General features: G+C 40.7%; 1 protein-coding gene across 3 annotated transcripts in view; it reads left to right on the top strand.

Annotated features, from left to right (window-relative positions):
• SEMA5B (semaphorin 5B) overlaps positions 1-15,434 on the top strand; it is a 191,669-nt gene extending 176,235 nt beyond the window's left edge. For 2 of the 3 annotated variants that reach the window (XM_074214665.1, XM_074214667.1), the window contains 11 exons: positions 4,577-4,694; positions 4,858-5,039; positions 6,811-6,954; positions 7,621-7,768; positions 8,467-8,692; positions 9,056-9,274; positions 10,324-10,494; positions 10,783-10,932; positions 11,348-11,392; positions 11,991-12,202; positions 14,305-15,434. In XM_074214665.1, coding sequence (XP_074070766.1) covers positions 4,577-4,694; positions 4,858-5,039; positions 6,811-6,954; positions 7,621-7,768; positions 8,467-8,692; positions 9,056-9,274; positions 10,324-10,494; positions 10,783-10,932; positions 11,348-11,392; positions 11,991-12,202; positions 14,305-14,463 — 1,774 coding nt within the window. In that variant the 3' untranslated portion in view covers positions 14,464-15,434. The remainder of the gene's footprint in view (positions 1-4,576; positions 4,695-4,857; positions 5,040-6,810; positions 6,955-7,620; positions 7,769-8,466; positions 8,693-9,055; positions 9,275-10,323; positions 10,495-10,782; positions 10,933-11,347; positions 11,393-11,990; positions 12,203-14,304) is intronic. The other variant, XM_074214666.1, reaches the window with a different exon arrangement.
• The last annotated feature ends 6,553 nt before the right edge of the window (positions 15,435-21,987 follow it).

Below are 21,987 nucleotides of genomic sequence, written 5' to 3'. Positions count from 1 at the left end.
GTGACACAGGTTCATCTACCACAACCTTCTCATTTTACATTTTACGTAAGAGACTCAGGTGTTAGATGGTAAAGTCAGAATTCGAATTCAGGCCATCTGATTGCAAACCTGCATAACCAGATTCTAAAGGACTCATGGAACAATAGTCATATGGCTCTTTGAGGTAGTGGGAACCACAGATAGGGATTCACAGTAACAAAGCCTATGAGTCTTGGTAATACCTTTGACAGAAATGGGAAATTTGGAAGAGGGAAGAGTTTAGAGGGAACAATAATGAGTTTAGTTCTGAACATAATGAGTTTGAGATCTCTCTGAGACATCTAGTTAGAAGTATCTATAAGGTGATTGGTCAAAACATACTTTTAATTTTCATTATTAACTTTCAAATTATATATGATCATTGTATTATAAAATATCATCTTATATGATATTGTTATTATATAGAGTTATATATTCATGCAATATATAATTATATAACATATTGCATTATTAATATTTATTTTAATAAATTATTATAAAATTCATTTTCTCCATTACCTTCTTAAGTCTAAACAATCAACAAGACAATAAATCAAACCCTGATGTGTAGAGTTTGCAGATTTCTGATGTATAAATGCTCACACATTGAACGTTTAACAAGTGGCTTTCTTGGGCCCAGTTCAACCTGACTCCTGCATACCCCCCAGCCATACTCCTCATCACCAGAAAGTTTGCAATGGATAGAGCCCTTGACCTGTAATCAGGAAGATCTGGGTTCAAATTCTAACCCAGATTTTTATTAATTATGTGACCCTGGGCAAAGTATTTCAACTCTTTGACCCTCAGTTTCCTTACCTGGAAAGGGAAGGGTCTGGACCTGACCTCTAAGGTCCTTTCTGGCTTTAAATCTATGATCTTATGCTGACCTCAGAGACTGTCCTTTGTTATCTTCTGGCCTCCCTCTGCCTACATCTTTGACCTTCCTTCCACTGAGGCGACAGGAGCATCCATGCCCATGCCCACCCTGCCAGAGCAGCAACTTTAGAGGACCTGGGGGGCAGTAATAAAGACCCAGGGGTTGGAGGATCCAGCTTCTTCAGAGGGATTAGCAGTGAACAGTCTGGAAACAAGCTTCTCCTGGGCTCCCTCATACCCTGGATCTGTCTTCTCTCTCTTTTCCTTGCTGTGTGTGGTGATGGGTCATAAATCTTGATTCAATCCATTTCTTTAGTCACTGTCTCTCTCTTGCCTGAAGTCTATCAGGTGAAAATTTATTTTCTTTTTTTTTCAAAAAGGAAAAGAAAATATAAAGGTGCCCCAGTGGAAAAGGTCATCAAGGAAAAAGTAGCCAGCTATGAATTGGGGGCAGACCCAGAATCAGAAAGACATAGATTCTAACATCACCTGATGTGAACAAAAATCAATGGATAAGCCTCTATTAAGCATCTACTCAGTGGTCTGTGCTGGGAGAACAAATACAAAAAGTTAAATAATTCCAAAGAATTTTCATTCTAATGGGAAGACAAATACATACAAAAGAAATCTAATAATAAACACAGATAAATCCAGAGTGGTGAAATATGAAGGAGTTAGGAAGGAGACTGGCATCTTTTAGGTATCAAGAAAGGCTCTCAACCAAAGGTTGTGCTTGAATTGAATCTTTTTTTATTTTTATTTTTTGAGGCAATTAGGGTTACACAGCTGGTAAATGTCTGAGATCAGATTTGAACTCATATCCTTCTTATTCCAGGGCTAGTACTCTATCCACGGTACCACCTAGCTGGTCCTTAAATTGTATCCCTTATTATTATTTTCTTTTTGGTTTTTGCAAGGCAATGGGGTTAAGTGACTTGCCCAAGGCCACATAGCTAAGCAAGTATTTAGTATCTGAGGCCATAAATTGAATCTTAAAGGAAGAAAAGGCTCAGAGAGGCAGAGGTGAAAAGAAGTGTTTTTCAGGCAGCGGGGTTAGCCAGTACAATATCATGGAGGTGGGAGATGGAGTGTTATGTGACAGTTTGATTGGATGACACAGAGGAGGTGGTGGGTCAGCTTACATTTCAACAAGGCTGGAAAGGAAGGTTGGAGTCAGATTAAGTTAAAAAGGAGCTATTATTATTATTTTGTAATCCTAGAAGCAATAGAGAGAAAAAAATAAAAATTCAGAGAACAAAAGAAAACTTAGAAGGAAGCATAGAAAGACAGGGCATTGAAAATGATGTGTAGTATTGATTACAGGGATTTCCCAAAAATAAATAAATAAATGAATAGTGCAAAATGGAAATTTATGGTTTTATATTGAATATTCTTCTTTTGTTGTGCTGTATATATGGAAATGTTCTTTTTTGTCTTTTTCAAAATGAGTAAAATTCATTTAAAATGAATTTAAATAAGTTTTTTAAATTTTTTTAAAAAGAAGCAATAGAGCCAATGAAATAGATAGAGTAGAGGAGTGGCATGATCCAGAGCTGTACCTAGTGGGAAACAACTTTGACAGCAGCGTGTAAAGTGATGAGAAATTGGAAGCCAGGAATCTCATTATAGGCTGTCGTAATAATCTAGGTAAGATAATCTAAATCAGAGGTAATGAAAGCTTGAATTAGGATGGTAGATGGGTGAGTAGAAATAAGGGATCAGATATGAGAGATACCATGAAGATAGAATTTATATGAAATGAGAGAAGGTTGAAGAATTAAAAATAATACTAAGGTTTTGAACCTGGGATACTAGAAGATGGCGGCACCTTTGACAGCTTGGAAGAGAGGAGGGTTTGGAGAGAATAATAATGAGTTCAGTTCTGGACATGTTGAGTTTGAGATGTCTCTGGGACATCCAGTTAGAGGTATCCACAAAGGAAACTGGTATTGCTTGTCAAAATTTGGGAATATAATCCAGGATACCACTATATTTCAGGACAGAAGGCAGCCACTTCTAACTGGGATTAATAGTGCTTTTTCCTTTTCATTAGCTCTGTCTTCTTCTCTGGTGACTCTAATTGAAAGGGATTTGGCTCAGTGGTAGGTAGGGTAGACATCTAACTATATGTGGGGGGCCATCCAGCTATTTTTTTTGAAATTTTATCTTTTCATTTCAAACTTAACAAATACCAAAAAAGAAATGTAAAGTAGAACAGAAAAAAAGAATTCATATGGGAAACCATAAATCTCTATTTTGTATATAGCTTGCTTTAAAATAAATAAGTATATAATAATTCAGCACATTCAAAACTGTCCTGGTTTCTTAATTTCCTTTTAACCTTCTATTCTCTTCTGTGCATTAAAAAAAGTTTCACTCTCATTTCCTTTTTTTTGACACTATTATTAGATCCCCTTCTCCCAACTCCTCTTTCAAAATGAAAATAGAAAAATACCCTTGTTATCAATATACATAGCCAAGCAAAACAAATCCACATGATGGCCTGGGCCAAAAATATATGTTTTATTCTACACCTTGAGTCCATATACATTCTCTCAAGAGATAGGTGTCTCCTTATTGGTTCTCTGGAATCTTGATTGATCATTGTGTTGATCAGAGTTCTTAAATCTTTCAAAATTGATTTTCCTTAAAATGTTTTACTATATAGATTATGTTCCTGGTTGTGCTCACTTTCCTCTGTATCAACTCTTTCCAGTTTCCTCTGAAACTGTTTGTCTCCATCATTTCTCATGGCACAATAGATTTCCATTACATCATATACCATAACTTGTTCAGCCATTTCCCAATGATAAGCACCCCTTTGTTTCTTTTTTCTAGTGCCAAAGATATGTGCAATTAGGTCCTTTTCCTTTTTCTTTTATTTCTTTGAGGGTATCAACCCAGTGGTGGAATCTCTGGATCAAAGGATACATCTTTCCAGATATGGTTCCAAGTTGTCTTGCTTTGCTTATTACAAAACTGCCATTTTCCTTTTTTTTGTCATCTGCTGATCTGATGGGTGTGAGGTAGAACCTCAGAGTTGTTTTAATGTGCATTTCTCTAATTATTAGTGGTTTGGAGAACTTTTCATATGACTAAATTTCTTCCTTTGAAAACAACAGGTTCATATCCTTTGACATTTAATCTATTGAGTAATGGTTGTCATTCCTATATATATATATATATTTGAATCAGTTCTTACATAGCTTGAATATCAGGCCTTTATCAAAGAACTTATTGCAAAGTTTTTTTTTCTGCAGTTAACAAAAATAGTATTATATATGATCAGTTATGTGCTGTACTTAAAAATGTTGTCTCATTTATTCTTCACAATAACCCTGGGCATTAGATACAATTTTTACCTCCATTTTACAGTAAAGGAAAATGGGACAAACAAGTTAAGAGACTTAATATGATACAATTTTTAGTGTCTAATGATAGGTTTGAACCTAGATCTCCTTGATGCCAAGCCCAGCCTTCTATTCACTGCACCACCTATTCGCTTATTTTTTTTTTCTAATTTTAACTGCATTGATTTTGTTTGGAAAAAAAAAACAATTTGGTTTTATATGACTATTTTCACCAAGGGATATGGTTCAAATGAGAATGCCAGAGGAAGGGGGATGGAAGCAAGTGGTGAGAGTCATGATTTGGTGAATGTCTTGGAGTTTTTATCCTTCAGGGAATGCCTGGGGGCCCGGGACCCTTACTGTGGCTGGGATGGGAAGCAACAGCGCTGCAGCACCCTGGAGGACAGTGCCAACATGAGCCTCTGGATTCAGAATATCACAACCTGCCCAGTGAGGAGCATCTCCCCTCCCCATAATCCAGTTCCCCCATCCCAAGCCAAGGGGCTGAGCTATCACTCTGGACCTGTCCCTTGACCCTTCTCACCCTTTCCCCCTCAGTCTCCCCACTTTCCCTACTTAGCACAGGCTCCTGAGTCCCCTTGTTTCTTTGTAGGTTCGGAACCTGACTTGGGATGGGGGCTTTGGACCATGGTCTCCATGGCAACCTTGTGAACACGTGGATGGAGAAAACTCCGGCTCCTGCCAGTGCCGAGCCCGAGCCTGTGACTCCCCCCGTCCTCGCTGTGGGGGACGGGACTGCCCTGGACCTACCATTCATGTTGCCAACTGCTCCAGGTGTGTCTTCCCCAGGAAGCTGCTCCAGGACTCCTAGGTTAGGGAGCCACTCAGAGAAATGGGAGAAGGAAAGGAAGTATTGCCAGGGATCCTAATTGAAGTATGACAATGACAGAAACCAGCAGGCTGCTTTGGGCTGAGCTTTACAAGGTTGCCACCTTAGCAGGGGGCACTCCGAGCCCAGAGTCTGGTCCCTGAGCATTGCAGCTGTTCAGTTTTATCTGTTTACTCAGAGGTAAAATGGTTCTTGGAATTAATTTTAGATTTACTCTCAAAAGAGTAATAAACCAAAATGCAGTTTTTTGATTTACAGGTTGGGGGTTATGCCTACCCTAAGAACTAGGGACAGACTGGCACTGACCACTTCACTCAGAATATCCAAATTAAAATAATAATAATAATAATAATAATAATAATAATAATAATAATAATAATAGCAATTTAAGGTTCACAGAGAGTTTTCTACACAATAGAAAGATTTCCACAGTGGGCTGTCTCACCCATTTTATGTCAGTACTTGTGTTAAAAGTTTCCAAGTACTATTATCCCCATTGCATAGCTGAGAAAATTGAGATAGATTCAGTGACTTGCCCATGGCCACATAGCTAATAAGGCTCAAAAATTGCATTTGAATTCAGATTACTGGATTCTAGGCCTAGTGATATTTCCCCTATGTCATGTAGCTTCTTATAAATTGTTTGGGGAAGAAAATTAGACTTTCTTTAAGTGGGTATCTTGATCAAGCTTTAGAGACTGATATATTGACTTTTTCCTCCATAAGGGATACTTCTGTCTAAAAACCTGGGATGGGTCTCCATCAGAGTTAGTCAAATTTACTGTCTGGGTCTGCTTTTTGTATATTCCTGAATCAGCCACCAAATTCTACCACTGGAGCATTGACCTCAGGATGGGCATCTGTATCCCTATTAACTATTTCATAATCTCTCTTATATTAATTTCCTTTTTAAATTTTTTTTAGATTTATTTTTTGCAAGTCAATGGGGTTAAGTGGCTTGCCCAAGGCCACACAGCTAGGTAATTATTAAGTGTCTGAGACAGGATTTGAACTCAGGTACTCCTGACTCCAGGGCTGTTGCTCTATCCACTGTGCCACCTAGCCGCCCTAATTAATTTCCTTTTTGATGAAATTTGAGAGATGCCATCAGTTGTGTTTATAAATCATCTTTGAGTAGACCATGTCTGGGAAAGATTTTCATAGTAGTTCTCATCATACTTTCTTAATTTCATTAGCTTCAGTTTTAGATTTGATACCTTTCTGATTTTCTTCCAAATCCTGAGAATACACTTTCATTTAAGCCTCCCTCTTCCATGAGTCAGAGGGATGAACTATATATATCTAATGTCTGATGGGGGAGCATGGTCATTGCCTTCAGAGGCCCCCCAAGTTTATGGGGAACATATTGTCATTGTCCTAAAAACTATCAATTCAATGAGAAAGACAGATAAGATAAAGGATACAAGAGACAATCTTATTGAGATAAGTTCAGAATGGTAGGTGCCCCATTTTTAGATGTGATGATCCCAGAAAGAAAGTAGGCCTAGGAAATGCAGAGATAAAGGGTCATATGGTTTAGCAATAAACATTTATTAGGTTCCTGCTGTTTACCAGGAAAAGTACTAGGCTTTGGAATACAAGTAACAAGAATTAAACAATCCTTCCCCCCAAGGATCTTATCAAATTAATGGTAAAAAATAATGTCTCTGGATAGGATTTTGATGAGTAAGATGTGTTTCTTCTTGTCTCCACCAGAAATGGGGCATGGACCCCATGGTCATCTTGGGCTTTGTGTAGCACCTCTTGTGGGATTGGCTTCCAGGTCCGACAGCGGAGCTGCAGCAACCCTGCCCCCCGACACGGGGGCCGGATCTGTGTGGGCAAGAGCCGGGAGGAGCGGTGAGTGAGGATCAGAGCTCAGTTGTTCAAATACAGGAATTCTTGCATCAGTGGAAGGTTCCAGGTCCTAGGAAGGAAAGAAAAAAGGAAAGAGGGAGGGAAGGAAGAAAGATAGGAAGAAAGGAAGGAAAGAAGGAAGGAAAGGATGGAAGGAAGGAAAGAAGGAAGAAGGGAGGAAAAGAAGAAAGGGAAGGGAGAAAGGAAGGAAGAAGGGAGGGAGGGAAGGGTAGAAGCTAAAAAGGGAGCAAGGGAGGGAAGGAAAGATGTAAGGAAGGAATGGGGGGGGAAGGACTTATTAAAATGCCAATCTTGTGCCAGACATTATCCAAAGTACTTTTCCAAATATTATCTGATTTAATCCTCACAATATTCCTGGGAGTCAGATGCTATTTTTTATTATCTTCTTTTTCCAATTGGTTTGAGATAGACAGAGGTTAAGTGATTTGCATAGAGTCATACTGATAGGAAGTATCTGGAGTTGAATTTGAATTCTGGTCTTCCTGATTCCTGGTCCACCACCCAGGGTCCACCTAAGTTGCCCAGGTTCTGTGGTACTTGGTGTTTCCTAACCGACTTTCAGCAGTTTCCTTAGCCCTCTGTCCCCCTCCCTCCCACTGTCCCAGCCTCTCACTGGAGGCTTTGTTTCTCTCCCCAACCTCCACTCAGGTTCTGCAATGAGAATAGCCCATGTCCTGTCCCCATCTTCTGGGCTACCTGGGGCTCCTGGAGTAAATGCAGCAGCAACTGTGGGGGTGGAGTCCACTCCAGACACCGAATCTGTGAAAATGGGAATTCCTGCCCAGGCTGTAGTGTGGTAAGTGGGGAAAGATGGACTGGGAAAGGAGGCAAGGAGTGAGACTCACAGATGGCATCCTAGATGGGACCTTTAGGGATCAACTAGTCTTAAGCCTCTCTCTTTTTTTTCTTTTTGAAATTTTGTTGGCATCCTTTTCTCTTTTTTCTCTTTTTCTCTTTTCTTTCATTTCCAAGCAAAGCCCTCCCACCCCATACTCCTGGCAAGCCCAGCCCTCCTAGCTTTCCCCCCTTTCCAGGGCAATAGAACCTTCAATACAATTGAATAAAACAAATCCATACATTGGTCATGTAAGAAAATGGATTCCTTATTCCTATAGCCTACCAGCTCTCTGCCAAGTGTATCAGCACCACTCTGAAGTTGTCATGGGATACTGCATTGATCAGATTTCTGGAGGCTCTCATAGTTTTTCCTTCACATTTTGGGGGCCTTTGTGGAAATTTGTCTCCAGATTTTGCTTCCTTCTCTCTGCATCAGTTCAACCAAGTCCTCTGAGGTTTCTCTGAAATTTTTCAGGTCTTTGGATGAAAAGTCCTATTATTTCCCAGATGAGGAGGTTGAAATCTGAGGAAGGGGAATGACCTACATAGCTGTCCTTTGGCAGAGCTAGTAGAGCTTGGACCTTCCCTCTCTTGGTCCATGATTTAAGAGGTGGTGGTTCCCGTGTGACCACATTCTTTTTTCTTGTCCTCGGGCAGGAATACAAGACCTGTAACCCAGAGAGCTGCCCAGAGGTACGACGGAACACCCCATGGACGCCATGGCTCCCAGTGAATGTAACCCAGGGAGGAGCCCGCCAAGAGCAGCGGTTCCGTTTCACATGCCGGGCTCCTCTCCCTGATCCTCATGGCCTTCAGTTTGGGAGGAAGAGGACGGAGACTCGCTCTTGCCCTGCAGATGGCTCTGGAGCCTGCGACACTGATGGTGCAGCCCCAGTTCTCTCCTCTAGACAAGGGCTCTCCAGATGATCCCCTTCCCCAAACTTCTCTCTCTAGGGAAAAAGAGTCAGATTATAATTTCAGGGAGGAGAGGTGAGGGAGATGTAATTGGGAGGAAGGATGTGAAAATGACTTACAGACTCTCAGGAGACATCTAGTTCAGTTTCATCATTGTTTAGAGAAAACTGAGACTGGATAAGTGGCTTATCCAAAGTCACAAAGTAAGTTAGTGATGGGCCTCTTGACCTGATCTCTTTTCTCAAGTTGGGGAGAGGGGAGAGTGATGATCATGTGGTGATTTGGTAAGACATGGTCCCCTCTTTTTGTGACTTGTCTTCTTTCCTCTTAGCCCTAGTGGAAGATCTCCTTCGGAGTGGAAATAATGCCCCTCATACGGTGAGTGGGGGCTGGGCAGCCTGGGGACCTTGGTCATCCTGTTCTCGGGACTGTGAATTAGGTTTCCGGACTCGGAAGAGAACCTGCACAAACCCAGAACCCCGAAATGGGGGCCTGCCCTGTGTTGGGGATGTCACTGAGTATCAAGACTGCAACCCCCAGCCCTGCCCAGGTAATCCTTTCCCTCTCCTAGACAGTGTCCATCAGTTTCCCTTCCCTGCCTTCCATAATCAATATTTTTATGAGCAAGAATCAGTCCTGCATCTTTGCTAGGCATTATGTTGGGGATACAAGGAAAGGCAAAAACACCAAACCAAGAAGCTTAGATTCTAATAGGGGAGATAACAGGTAAATAAACAGGCATATACAAGAATAGAAGCAAGATAATATTGGAAGAGAAGGGTCAAGTATCTTAAGAGACTGGGAAGAACTCGGGCAAAAACTGACTTTTCTGCACTGAGTCTTGAAGGATATCAAGGATGACAAGAGATGGAAGTGATAAAGGAAAACATTAGGTAAAAGTGTGCAAGTGTGGAGGGGAGAAATGAAGACCACATGGGCATAATTGTAGGTAACAAAGAAGCAGTCAATAAATGGGGAAAGACTGAAGATTAGAGAGTAGGGTGATAGTGGGAGCCATCTATTAGAGTAACAAAGAAGGAATGATCAAGAGTACATGGGGGTTGGCAAGGAGAAGAAGGAAAAGATGGTGGGGGAATGATGTCAGAGGATAATGAGAAGGGGAGAAGAGGGAGCTCTCAGTATATGGCTTCATATTGTTTTCAGTGACATATGAAACAAGGTCTTTAGTGTCATTTCCCCCATTTATACCCTATTATTAATTAGAGATATTGGGAGATTTTTCTAACCTAGGTCTTATACTTGGGACCAAGTAGGTGAGAGGAGTAGTCATCTAAAAGGAATCACGGAATGGATGAGTGGCAAGGAGGAGAGCATGATAAAGTAGGGAAAGGAATTAAAAGACTAGAGCAAAGGATCTTTTCCCCAATTTTATCTCTTAGGACCTGTATGACTTTAGACAAATCCATTTAATCTCTCTGAGTCTCAGTTTCCTCATTTATAAAATGAAGAAGTTGCATTAGATGACCTCTGTGATCCATTCCACTTCTAAATCTATGATGCTACTAATCTTATATATTATAGACTCTTCTTCTTGCCCAAGTTCCTTCCTCCCAGCATTTGTCCTCTCTTGACTTGCAGTACGAGGTGCTTGGTCATGTTGGACCCCATGGTCCTCATGCTCAGCTTCCTGTGGGGGAGGCCACTATCAGCGAACACGTTCATGTACCAGTCCTGCCCCTTCCCCTGGTGAAGATATCTGCATTGGGTTACACACAGAGGAAGCACTTTGTGCCACCCAATCTTGCCCAGGTAATAGCCATGGGGGTTATTGGAAGATGGAAGGATGATAAAGAGAAGTCAACATCATCAAATGATGTCTGAACCCACACTTTAACCTTTTGTCCAGAAAACACAACAGGGAGATGTTTAGTGTCTCCTAGACCTTTCATTCATTTTTTCATTCAACCAGATTGTCTAGGAATCCTGACAAAAATAAAAATAAAGCATTTAAAGAGATTAATAATGAGGCATGGGAAGTAGATCTGGGCTGGTGGTCAAAATGGACAAAAAGCAGGGTGACCCAAGGCTTGTCCCTAGGTGGCTGGTCATTATGGGCTGAATGGAGCGTGTGTGGTGAGGATGGAACCCAGAGCCGGAGTCGTCACTGTGAGGAACTTGACCCTGGGGCCATCTCCTGCCTTGGCAATGGCACCCAGATCCGGACCTGCCCATACAGTGAAATCCCTGGTACAGTTGCCTAGACATTCGTAGCCCTCTCACCTCACTTTCAAGACCCTTGATTCTTCCATTCCAGAATCATCTTTCCTCTTGAAGATTGCTCTGTAGGGCTGTGGCATGGAGTCAGGTTGGGGGATGGAGGGATTTCAAGGGGAAAGCCCCCTAAACCTCATACAGCTCCATTCCAGACAATGGGAGAAGGATGGGAGAAATTCAGGCACCCCCATGTCCCCATCAAATATGCTACGAACAACGGTGTTTCCCTTAAAGAGAATGGTCCAATTCTTCCCAAAGCAGCTGAGTGACTCCCCTGCCCAGAACCACAAGCCCATAGTTCAGTAGACATCTGGAACGATCCCCAGTGATTCTCCCCAGTTCCCAGTTATTCTTCCCTCCCCCAATCTCTCCACTTTTGTTCTTATAGTGATCCTGCCTGCTTCCAGCATCGACGATGTCACCAGCTGTGGAGGTAATCATGACAACAATAACATAGAAATGGTCTTAGGTAGACCTTGCTATAAGACAACTCCTGTTAAACTTGTCCCCTTCTCAATACCAAACCTGACTCTACTTTTTAAATCTGGAACCTCCTACCCCAAGACCATCAAGACTTGATGGAGTAAGTAGAGTCAGATTTGATATTGCATTTCTATCAAAGCCTGGTGTTCCAGGATGAATTCATTCCTCTGACTTTGGGGTTGTGGTGGGAAGGGATGAAAGGCCCAGGGATCCCCCTTGACTATGCCAGGCTCACCCTCACACCCCAACTGGAGGCAGCCATCCTATTTGGGAAATGAAGAAGATTCACCTGAGCCTCTTTTATTACACTTCTGATCTAACCCCTAAACTCTCTTATCCCATCAAAGAAGCCCCATGTCCTCATTTAATGAGACTCCGCAGCTTCCCTTGCTACCCCTCCCCTACATTGTTTGGTCCCCACCCTCTCGCCCTTTACACTCAGCTCTTCCCCATCCTTGAAAGCATTTCAGGAGGCATTTGAGGGTGCTCTGTTACCTCCTTCTCCAATACTCCCCCACCATATTCCTTGTTTTTTTCCCCCCATGCAGGATTCAGCCTTATCCATCTGGTGGCTACTGGTGTTTCCTGCTTCTTGGGCTCGGGTCTCCTGACATTTGCTGTCTACCTGTCCTGCCAACGCTGCCAACGGCAGACTCAGGAGTCCACACTCGTCCACCCCACCACCCCCAACCACCTGAACTTCAAGAGTGGGGGTGGGGGCACCCCCAAGAATGAGAAATACACCCCCATGGAGTTCAAGGTGGGAAAAGTCTCTCCTAATACTCTTTGAGTTGGGTAATAAATTGCAAAGGAGAGGATTCTAATTTTGCTTTATACTTAATGAGATGAATTGGAGAGGGATCATGGTAGAGTGGAAAGAGGGATGGTTTGGGAATCAAAAGACCTGAATTCAAATCCAAGTTTTACCATGATAACCCACATGATCTTGGGTCTCTGAGGTCCAAGGGTACCTTCTCTAGACTCAGTTTCTTCATCTGTAACAAAGAGGAAATTGGAGTAGATGAACACTTCCATCTCAGAATTTATGATCTCTGAAATGAGGCAGAGGTTGGCCGGAGAGTTTTGCCCACCCAGAAGCTTAAACACTCACAGGATTCTACAAAAAGATCAGACACTCATTCACAAGTTTTCACAGCCACAGATTCATGCAATGTAGAGTAGCTCATAGAGGAAGGAAGGAAGGAACATGCAAGTCAGAGATTTTGTTGAGTTTTACAAATATTGTCATTTGATTCTGTATAACTATTATTATCTTCATTTTATAGTTGAGGGTACTGGTAGAGGCATGGTGCACTAGTGCCTGATCAGGAGTGGAAAAAGTGGGGGTGCCTTCCCCTTTTTGGCACAGTCTAGCTGAGGGTCTGTAGGTCGATAGAAAGTCAAACCTGACGTCCAAATTCCAAACCTCCCTCCTAGCTTCCTTTCAGCCCCATCTTCTTGATCCCAGAAGGTACAAACCTCTTAACAAGCCTCACAAGGCTGCCAAACCTGTGGAGGAACTTTCACGGTTGAGGAAGAGGAGGACAGGTCACTGTAGACCAGCAGCTTCTACCTGACACATCTGTCAAGGGCTGGAGGTGTCCCGCCTGGCTCAGGGGACATTCACTGGGGAGATGAAAGGGGCAGGGTCTGGGACTTGCACAAGAGCCCCAATAGGTGCTCGGGTGCCAATTTCGGAGCAAGATGGTCCCAGTCACAAGGAGTTATTCACATACATGAATAACTATAAATAAAATAGAAAAATAGAAAAAGTGCTTGTCTTAGAGTTAGAAGACTTGGATTCAATTTCCATTCTCAATATTTATTAACTATTTCCCTTAGGTAAATTTTTAGGGTTAGGATTTTTAAGTTGATAATTTTGTGTGGCTTACAATTGATGTTATAAATATCCAATGATCTTTGGCAGGAAAAAAGTCTTAGACCTAGTGTCCTCAATCCATTTCTTCTGCCTCCATTTGGGTCTCAGTTTCCTCATCTGTCAAATGGGCTAAAAATATTTGCACTGGTCACCTGGTATAAGGATTGCTGTATGGAAATAATGACTGTGACACATGTAAACATGAACTCTGATTATAAGAAGCACAGTGTTATGAGTTCAGAGGATGGAGGAATCACTTTGGCTAGGTTAGGAGTGGGTGGGGGTGGGAGCATTAGGGAAGGCCTTTTGAAGGTGCTGGGCCTTGAAAGGTAGCAAACGTCTCAACAGCAAAGATGGGGAAGGTTGGAGGGTGTCCCCAGAGGAGGATCAGCATCAGCAAAGGCAGGAAGATGAGGAAAGTCCCTGCCTCACTTCTTCCTTTCTCCTTTCCTATCTGTCCTCTTTCATTCTCTCACTCTGTATTTCAACGCCTCCAGCCCTTTCTCTCATTTTCCTCATCCTAGACCAGGGTAGAGAACATCAGACCAGCCAATCGTATAAGACCTGCAAAATTATTTAGTCTGGAACTGCCAAGGCAACTACAGGCAGGACTAGAAATTCAATAAATCTGGGAACTTTTTAGGGTTGATAATATGGCCCATAAATGATGTTATAAATATCCAAATGACCTTTGGCAGAAAAAAGGTTCTTCACCCCTGTTTTGGACTGAATTTCCTCAGTCCATCTCCTCTGCCCTCACCTTGCCTCACTTCTCCCAATCCTTTCTCCTTCTCTGTCCCACTTCTCCTCTGTCTTGCCTCTTCTCCTTTTTCACCTTTGTCTCAGTTCCTCATCCCCCAGGCCTGTCTTGACCCTTCCCCCTGTCTCAGTCCCTTATGTCCCTCTCATTCCCTGCTCATGCCTTTGCCATCCCCACCTCCCCAATCTCAGCTGACTGCCATCTCTCTTTCCTTCTCCTGTAGACACTGAACAAAAACAATTTAATCCCTGATGACAGGGCCAACTTCTACCCATTGCAGCAGACCAACGTGTATACAACGACCTACTACCCCAGCTCCCTGGGCAAACACAGCTTCCGACCTGAAGCCTCCCCAGGACAACGATGTTTCACCAACAGCTGATACCACCCCTCTGGAGGATGGGTCTGCGGGTGCCTCACCATCCTGGGTACCTCACAGGGGTGGACGGTTTTCTTCTTGGCCATCTGCTCTCCTCCCTTGGGGCCGTGCCTGATGAGCCCTGAGACTAGAACATTCCCTCAGTGAGGAGGGGAAGGATTCTGAAACTAGATTGTTCTGGTTGGAGGTAACCATGGGGGGAGAGGGTCAGCATTTTAGCTGACACGGGGCTCCCAGCTCAGCCCAGAGGTTTCTGCAGCTGTTCCCCTTCCCCTCCTCACCTACTCACTACCATCCAGCTACATGCTGAACAATGGACTCACTAAGAATATGAGGAATTTGGGAAATTGAGAATGGGAAGAAGGTGGGATATTTTGATTTTGCCTGAAATGACTCTTCCTCTGGCCAGTACTGAAATGAATGGGCTGTATCCTATCCATATTTTGCTACATCAGGAAACAGAACCCAACCCCAGCCACAGTTAGTTCTGCTTTGGAAAGGAAATGAAAAAAATAAATATATAAATATCTATGTATCCGATGGCCCCAAACAATTTAGGTTTCTCAGCCTAGAGCTGGGCCAAGGGGACGGCAACCCCAGGTTGAGCCTCTGCCTGAGAACACTCATTGCATTGAATCAGCAATGTCTCTATCAGTGAAGACTAGGTTCCCAAGAGCTGATCTGCCCTCCGGGAGAGAGCCTGATGCCCAGGTCCAGCATAGGCCTTGGCCTTGCCTTTCTCTTGCCTTCTCCTAGAGTGGGAAGATGGTGACGATGGAGAAGAGAGGAAGGTTCCAGGCCTCAACCACAAGATGCTGGCGGCCTCTCTGGGGAACACCTTCCAGTTGCTGCTTATCAGTTTCAGGCTGAGTCCCGGGCATCTTGGCCTGTTCTACATCCTTTCAAAATACACACGAAGAACCTGCTACAGCAATGACAATGACAGGCTGTAGCTTTGTTAATTAAACATTATATCCAGCCTATAAATATCATTTTCTTTGGGTGTCATTTTTGGGGAAAGGGTGCGCGCATGTTTCTTTTCCAACCCAGTCACATGGTAAATAGAGATGGGCCTCTGCACAACTGGTATTCAGTTTAAAACACTCTGTTAATCAATCAATAATCATTTATTAAGGATCTGCTGTGTACTAGGGATACAAAAAGCACATATTAGAAGTGCAGACTGCACACATACAAAACAAGGGTTGGGGATGCATTTAGCAGCTTAGAGGGAGGAAAAGGGATACTTGAGTACAAATGAATCAGGATAGTAGCATGTCTAAAGGGAAGGTCCTAAGGAATCCCAGGATTATCTCTGAAGAGTAGCTCATAGGATCCTAGATTTAGAGTGCAGAGGAACCAGCTTTGGAGATTGTTTAACTGAAACTCCCCCTTTTATGCATAAGGAAATTGAGCCCATCTCACCCCAAGTTAAATGATTTGCTTGAGGTCACCAGATAATAAACAAGAGAACTGAACCAAGATTTTGATTTTGGCCCTTGAATTCTAAATCCTGTTATCTTTCTGTGGGTAGTGCTACGATCAACAATGACAATCCGAGACTCTACATTGGCAACACCTAACCCTGCCCTATTCAGTTGGCATCAAAGGTAACATGGGACTGGCTACTCCACACCAGCCTCCCCTTCCTCCAGTCCAGGTAGTGGGAAGATCTTGTGCATTTCCTTGGTTGCTCCTTTTTTATTTTTGCTTTTTTTTTTTTATCAATTCACAAGCATTTATTTTTCTCAGCAGTTCCAAATGAATAGAAAACCAAAACCAAACTCCAAATCCCTGTAACAGATGTTCATCATCAAGCAAAATAAATTCCCATGTCTAAAAAATACTTCATTTTGCATCTTGAATCCATCTCCTCTCTTGTCAAGAAGTAGATATCTTGCTTCATCTAAAGTCCTTTGGAATCATAGTTGGCCATTTACATTGGTCCTTTACAAATGAGGAGTGCCAGGCCTGAAATCAAGAAGACTCATCTTCCTGAGTTAAAATCCAGTCTCAGACACTTATTAGCTCTGTGACCCTGGGCAAGTCACTTAACCCTGTTTGCCTCATTTTCCTCAAATGTAAAATGAGTTGGAGAAGGAAATGACAAACCATTCTACCAAGAAAACACCAAGATGCAGTGACAAGGGATCTGACATGACTGAAAACAACTGAACCACCCAATGTATAAATTGTTTTCTGAGTTCTATTTACTTTGAATCAGTTGATGCCAGTCTTCTCTTTTTCTGAGACTCTTCCTTTTGTTATTTACAACAGTAAACCCTATTTTATTCAGCTTTTCCCCAGATGATGAGTGCTCCTTTAGTTTCCATTTCTTTGCCATCACAAAAAAGAGCTACTTTGAATACCATGTACATATGTTTGTACAGGAGATTTTTTCCTCATTCTTTTATTTCCTCACGGCATAATTCTAGTTGAGGTATTGCTGGGTTAAAGGGTATGCACAGGTTCATAACTTCCTTTAATTCTTTATTTTTAAGTGTGATGTTCTTTTTATCCTTTGTATTTTTTATCATCTTCATTTATAATCTAACCCTCCTAGGGAATTATACCTTGGGCCTACAAATAAACAAATGAATAAATTAATGAATGAATGAATATGAAAGAAAAGGGGGAAAAAGCCATTCATTAAAACTAATCAACACATCAATCAAATCTGACAGTTCTTGGCAGCTTCTTAGACTTATGACTAATTTTATGACTAATCCATTCTATTGATTAAGGTTGTTCTTGATGACTGTTTTCACTTGGTATCTATCACTCATACAAATGAGTGATGGTGATTGTTTCTCTTCCCATCCCCCCTCATGGTCCTGATATTTTTTGCCTCCCCAGATTCCACTTCCACTTTTCTGCTCTTCTCTCTTTCCATTCATTCCCCTGGGAGCTCATGCACTTTCAATCATTTCAAATGTATGATAATGACTCAATTCTCAGAGGTCCAGCTCTATCTCTGCAGCTGCTCAGAGCACAGCTTCCCCTGAATGTCCCATTTCACCTTTAATTCATGTTCCAAATCAAACTCTTTCAGTCCTCCCAAGGAATCTTCTTGCTTTGTTAACCAGTCCATTTCTGTCATCCATTCAGAGGCCTCTCAATCAGGTTAGCAGAATCCTTGATACTCTTCCCTCTTTTTCCTGCCTTATCCATATCTCACGAATCATCAAATTTTGTCAATGCATTTCTCAAAGTGCCTCTTGGATTCAGACCTTCCATTTCCATTTTTTATGGACATTATTCTGATCCAGGTTCTCATCATCTCACACTTGTAGAACTGAGATAGCTTCCTAGATGTTCAATTCCGCCCCCCCAAAAAAAACTACTTTTATTGATCTTTTGTTTTGACATAATCTTTATTTCCAAATTATCTCTCCCTACTTTTATAACCAGTGAACGATTCCCCTTAAAAATAAAAAACGTTTAAAAACTGAAAAAAACGCAGTTTAAGAAAACCAAATCTGTTAGTTTATGTAATATTCCACAGCATCAGTTTCCTGTCTTTCTAAAGAATGGAGGAAAGTGCATTTTCTCATCTCTTCTTTGGGAACAAGCTTGGTCATTATAATTTATACAACATTTGATTTCATTGTCTTGAAGTTGTGATTCTTTCATATAGTTTATATCATTGTCATTATATATATATATATATATATATATATATATATATATATATAATTTTCCTAGTTCTATTTACTTCACTCTGCAGCAGGTCATACAAGACTTTTCATCTTTCTTTGTATTCTTCATGCAACAATGATTCCAGAAAAGCCAAGGTTGATCTTGTCTTGAATTCACCTTAAAAAAATGCTTTCATTGTTATATGCACATGGGAGAAATTTCTTTTCCCTCTCCCACCCAGTACCCAGGAAAGTCAAGGGGAGAACTGGCATAGTTCCAAAGCAGCTTTTCCAAAATAAAGGGAGGTGGACTCTTTTTGCAGCTCTTGCAGTCTATCGAAGGGATGTTTTGCCTTGTTTCAGCTGACAAGAATCAACACGCTTCTCCCACCCCCATAATATGAAGAACCAAAGGACCAACCTAGACATTCTGATTGCACATATTCTTTAGGAAGGGGCCAGAGTGCATTCCCAGATTCATGGAAAGTAGTCTAATGCAATTTCCATTCATATTTATTATTTATTCCACAATAATAATCCATTGGATTCCAATACCATAATTTATAAAGATATCCAAACAATGGGTTTCTATTTTTTCTTCAATTCTCTACTACTAAAATAAAAGCCTACTATGAATATTTTTGGTGTATATGGGATGATTCTTTTGTCTTTGGCTTTCTTGAGTTATAAGCCTAACGGTGGGATCTCTGTGTCAAAGAATGTAGACATTTTAGTCACTTTCTTTGCTTCAAATGTCTTTCCCTTTGCAATTTATCCTATATACCAGTGCCAGATCAATCATCCTAAAGTACTGCTTTAATGTTTCTTTTGTTCAAGGACGTTACAGTTTATTGAATCAAGTCCAACCTTCTAAGCCTGGCTTTGAAGACTTTAAAAGGTCCTAAAAAGTCTTAGTGAGATTTGAGGCTCTAATGGCTAAAACTGCACTAAGGTTTTTTTTTTAAGAGAATTCTGTGTAATTTGACCCTACATTACCTTTCCAATCTTATTTTCCACCACAGTTAGTGGTGGAAATCTTTGTTTATTTCCATATTCCATATTTCAAATATTTGCTGATTTCCATAGTCACTCCATTCATTGCTATCTCACCTACTTTGAATGTGCTCTTCTCCCCCCTCTATATTTCTGGGTCTCTGTCATCTATAAAATGAGGGAACTGGGTTGGATAATCTCAACACCATGGATTCTTAACTTATTTGTGTGTTATAGACTCCTTTGGCAGTAGTGATGTCTAAGTACCTTTTCTCAGAATCATGAAAAAACCCATTGTATTGAACTACAATTATCAAAATATTTTTTTAAATATTTTATTTATTTTGAGTTTTACAATTTTTTCCCCCAATCTTACTTCCCTCCCCCCTGCTCCTCCACAGAAAGCAATCTGTCATTCTTTATCCTATATACCAGTTTATGTTTCCATGTTGTACAATGATCCAAATTGAGTGTGATGAGAGAGAAATCACATCCTTAAGGAAGAAACAAAAAGTATAAGAGATAACAAGATCAGACAATAAGATATCATTTTTTATTTTCTAAATTAAAGGGAATAGTCCTTGAACTTTGCTCAAATTCCATGGTTCTGGATACAGATGGTATTTTCCATTGCAGACAGCTTAAAATTGTCCCTGATTCTTGCACTGATGGAATGAGCAAGTCCATCAAGGTTGATCAACACCCCCATATTGCTGTTAGGGTGTACAGTGTTTTTCTGGTTCTGCTTATCTCACTCTGCATCAGTTCATGTAAATCCCTCCAGGCTTCCCTGAATTCCCATACCTCCTGGTTTTTAGTAGAACAATAGTGTTCCATGATATACATATACCACAGTTTGCTAAGCCATTCCCCAATTGAAGGACATTTACTTAATTTCCAGTTCTTTGACACCACAACAGGGCTGCTATGAATATTTTTGTACCTTTTTTTTTACCCTTTTACACTTTTACCCTTTTACCCTTTACCTATTTTTACCCTTTTTCATCATCTCTTCAGGGTATAGAACCAGTAGTCGTATTGCTGGATCAAAGGGTATGCATATTTTTGTTGCCCTTTGGGCATAGTTCCAAATTTCTCACTAGAAAGGTTGGATGAGTTCACAGCTCCACCAACAGTGTAATAGTGTCTCAGATTTCCCACAACCCTTCCAACAATGATCATTATGCTTTCTAGGCATATTGACCAGTCTGAGAGGTATGAGGTGGTACCTCAGAGAAGCTTTAATTTGCATTTCTCTAAGTAATGATTTAGAGCGATTTTTCATATGACTGGATTGCTTTGATCTCCTCATCTGTAAATTGCCTTTTGCATATCCTTTGACCATTTGTCAACTGGGGAATAGCTTTTTTTTTTAAAATATGACTCAGTTCTCTGTATATTTTAGAAATGAGTCCTTTGTCAGAAACATTAGTTGTAAAGATTGTTTCCCAGTTTACTACATTTCTTTTGATCTTGGTTACAGTGGTTTTATCTGTGCAAAAGCTCTTTAATTTAATGTAATCGAAATCATCTAGTTTGTTTTTAGTGATGTTCTCCATCTCTTCATTATTCATAAACTGCTTCCCTTTCCATAGATTTGACAGGTAAACTAGTCCTTGATCTTCTAATTTGCTTATAGTATTTTTTTTTGTCTAAATCCTCTATCCATTTGGATCTTATCTTGGTAAAGGGTGTGAGGTGTTGGTCTAATCTAAGTTTCTTCCGTACTAACTTTCAATTTTCCCAGCAGTTTTTATCAAAGAGAGAGTTTTCATCCCAGTAGCTGGACTCTTTGGATTTATCAAACAGCAGATTACTATAATCATCTCCTGCTTTTACACCTAGTCTATTCCACTGGTCCACCACTCTATTTCTTAGACAATACCAGACAATTTTGATGACTGATGCTTTATAATATAATTTTAGATTGGATACGGCTAAGCCCCCTTCTTTTGCACTTTTTTCATTAAATCCCTGGAAATTCTTGACTTTTTATTTCTCCATATGAATTTACTTACAACTTTTTCTAACTCATTAAAGTAATTTTTTGGAATTTTGATTGGTAGGGCACTAAACAGGTAGTTTAGTTTTGGTAGAATTGTCATTTTTATTATATTAGCTCTACCTCTCCATGAGCAGTTGATATTTGCCCAGTTATTTAAATCTGATTTAATTTGTGTGAGAAGTGTTTTATAATTGTTTTCAAAAAGATTGTGAGTCTGTCTTGGCAGGTAGACTCCCAGGTATTTTATATTGTCTGAGATTACTTTGAATGGGATTTCTCTTTCTAACTCTTTCTGTTGTATCTTGCTAGTCATATATAGAAAAGCTGAGGATTTATGAGGGTTTATTTTATATCCTGCAACTTTGCTAAAATTGCTAATTGTTTCCAGTAGTTTTTTTTGATGATTACTTGGGATTCTCTAGGTAGACCATCATGTCATCTACAAAGAATGAGAGTTTTGTCTCTTCCTTCCCAATTCTAATGCCTTCAATTTCTTTTTCTTCTCTTATTGCTGAAGCTAACATTTCTAATATGATATTGAATATTAGTGGTGATAATGGGCACCCTTGTTTCACCCCGATTTTATTGGGAATGCCTCTAGCCTTTCCCCATTGAATATGCTTGTTGATGGTTTCAGATAGATACTGCTAATTATTCTAAGGAACAGTCCATTTATTCCTACACTCTCTAGTGTTTTTAGTAGGAATGGGTGCTATAGTTTATCAAAAGCTTTTTCAGCATCTATTGATATGTATCAAAATATTTTTTGAAAGCTCAGGTTCATATGCTTCCTGGTTAAGAACTTTTCCTTGCTATATGGTCTCTAAAGTTCTGTGACTGTGTTCTAGCTTCTCTGTAGACTATTAGCCAATTTCTTTAGTCCATATTCAT

Source organism: Macrotis lagotis, chromosome 1, assembly GCF_037893015.1.
Source record: "Macrotis lagotis isolate mMagLag1 chromosome 1, bilby.v1.9.chrom.fasta, whole genome shotgun sequence".
In the NCBI taxonomy this organism is placed as follows: Eukaryota; Metazoa; Chordata; class Mammalia; order Peramelemorphia; family Peramelidae; genus Macrotis; species Macrotis lagotis.
Note: the sequence above shows the minus strand (reverse complement) of the source record. Positions and strands in the feature narration are given on the sequence as shown.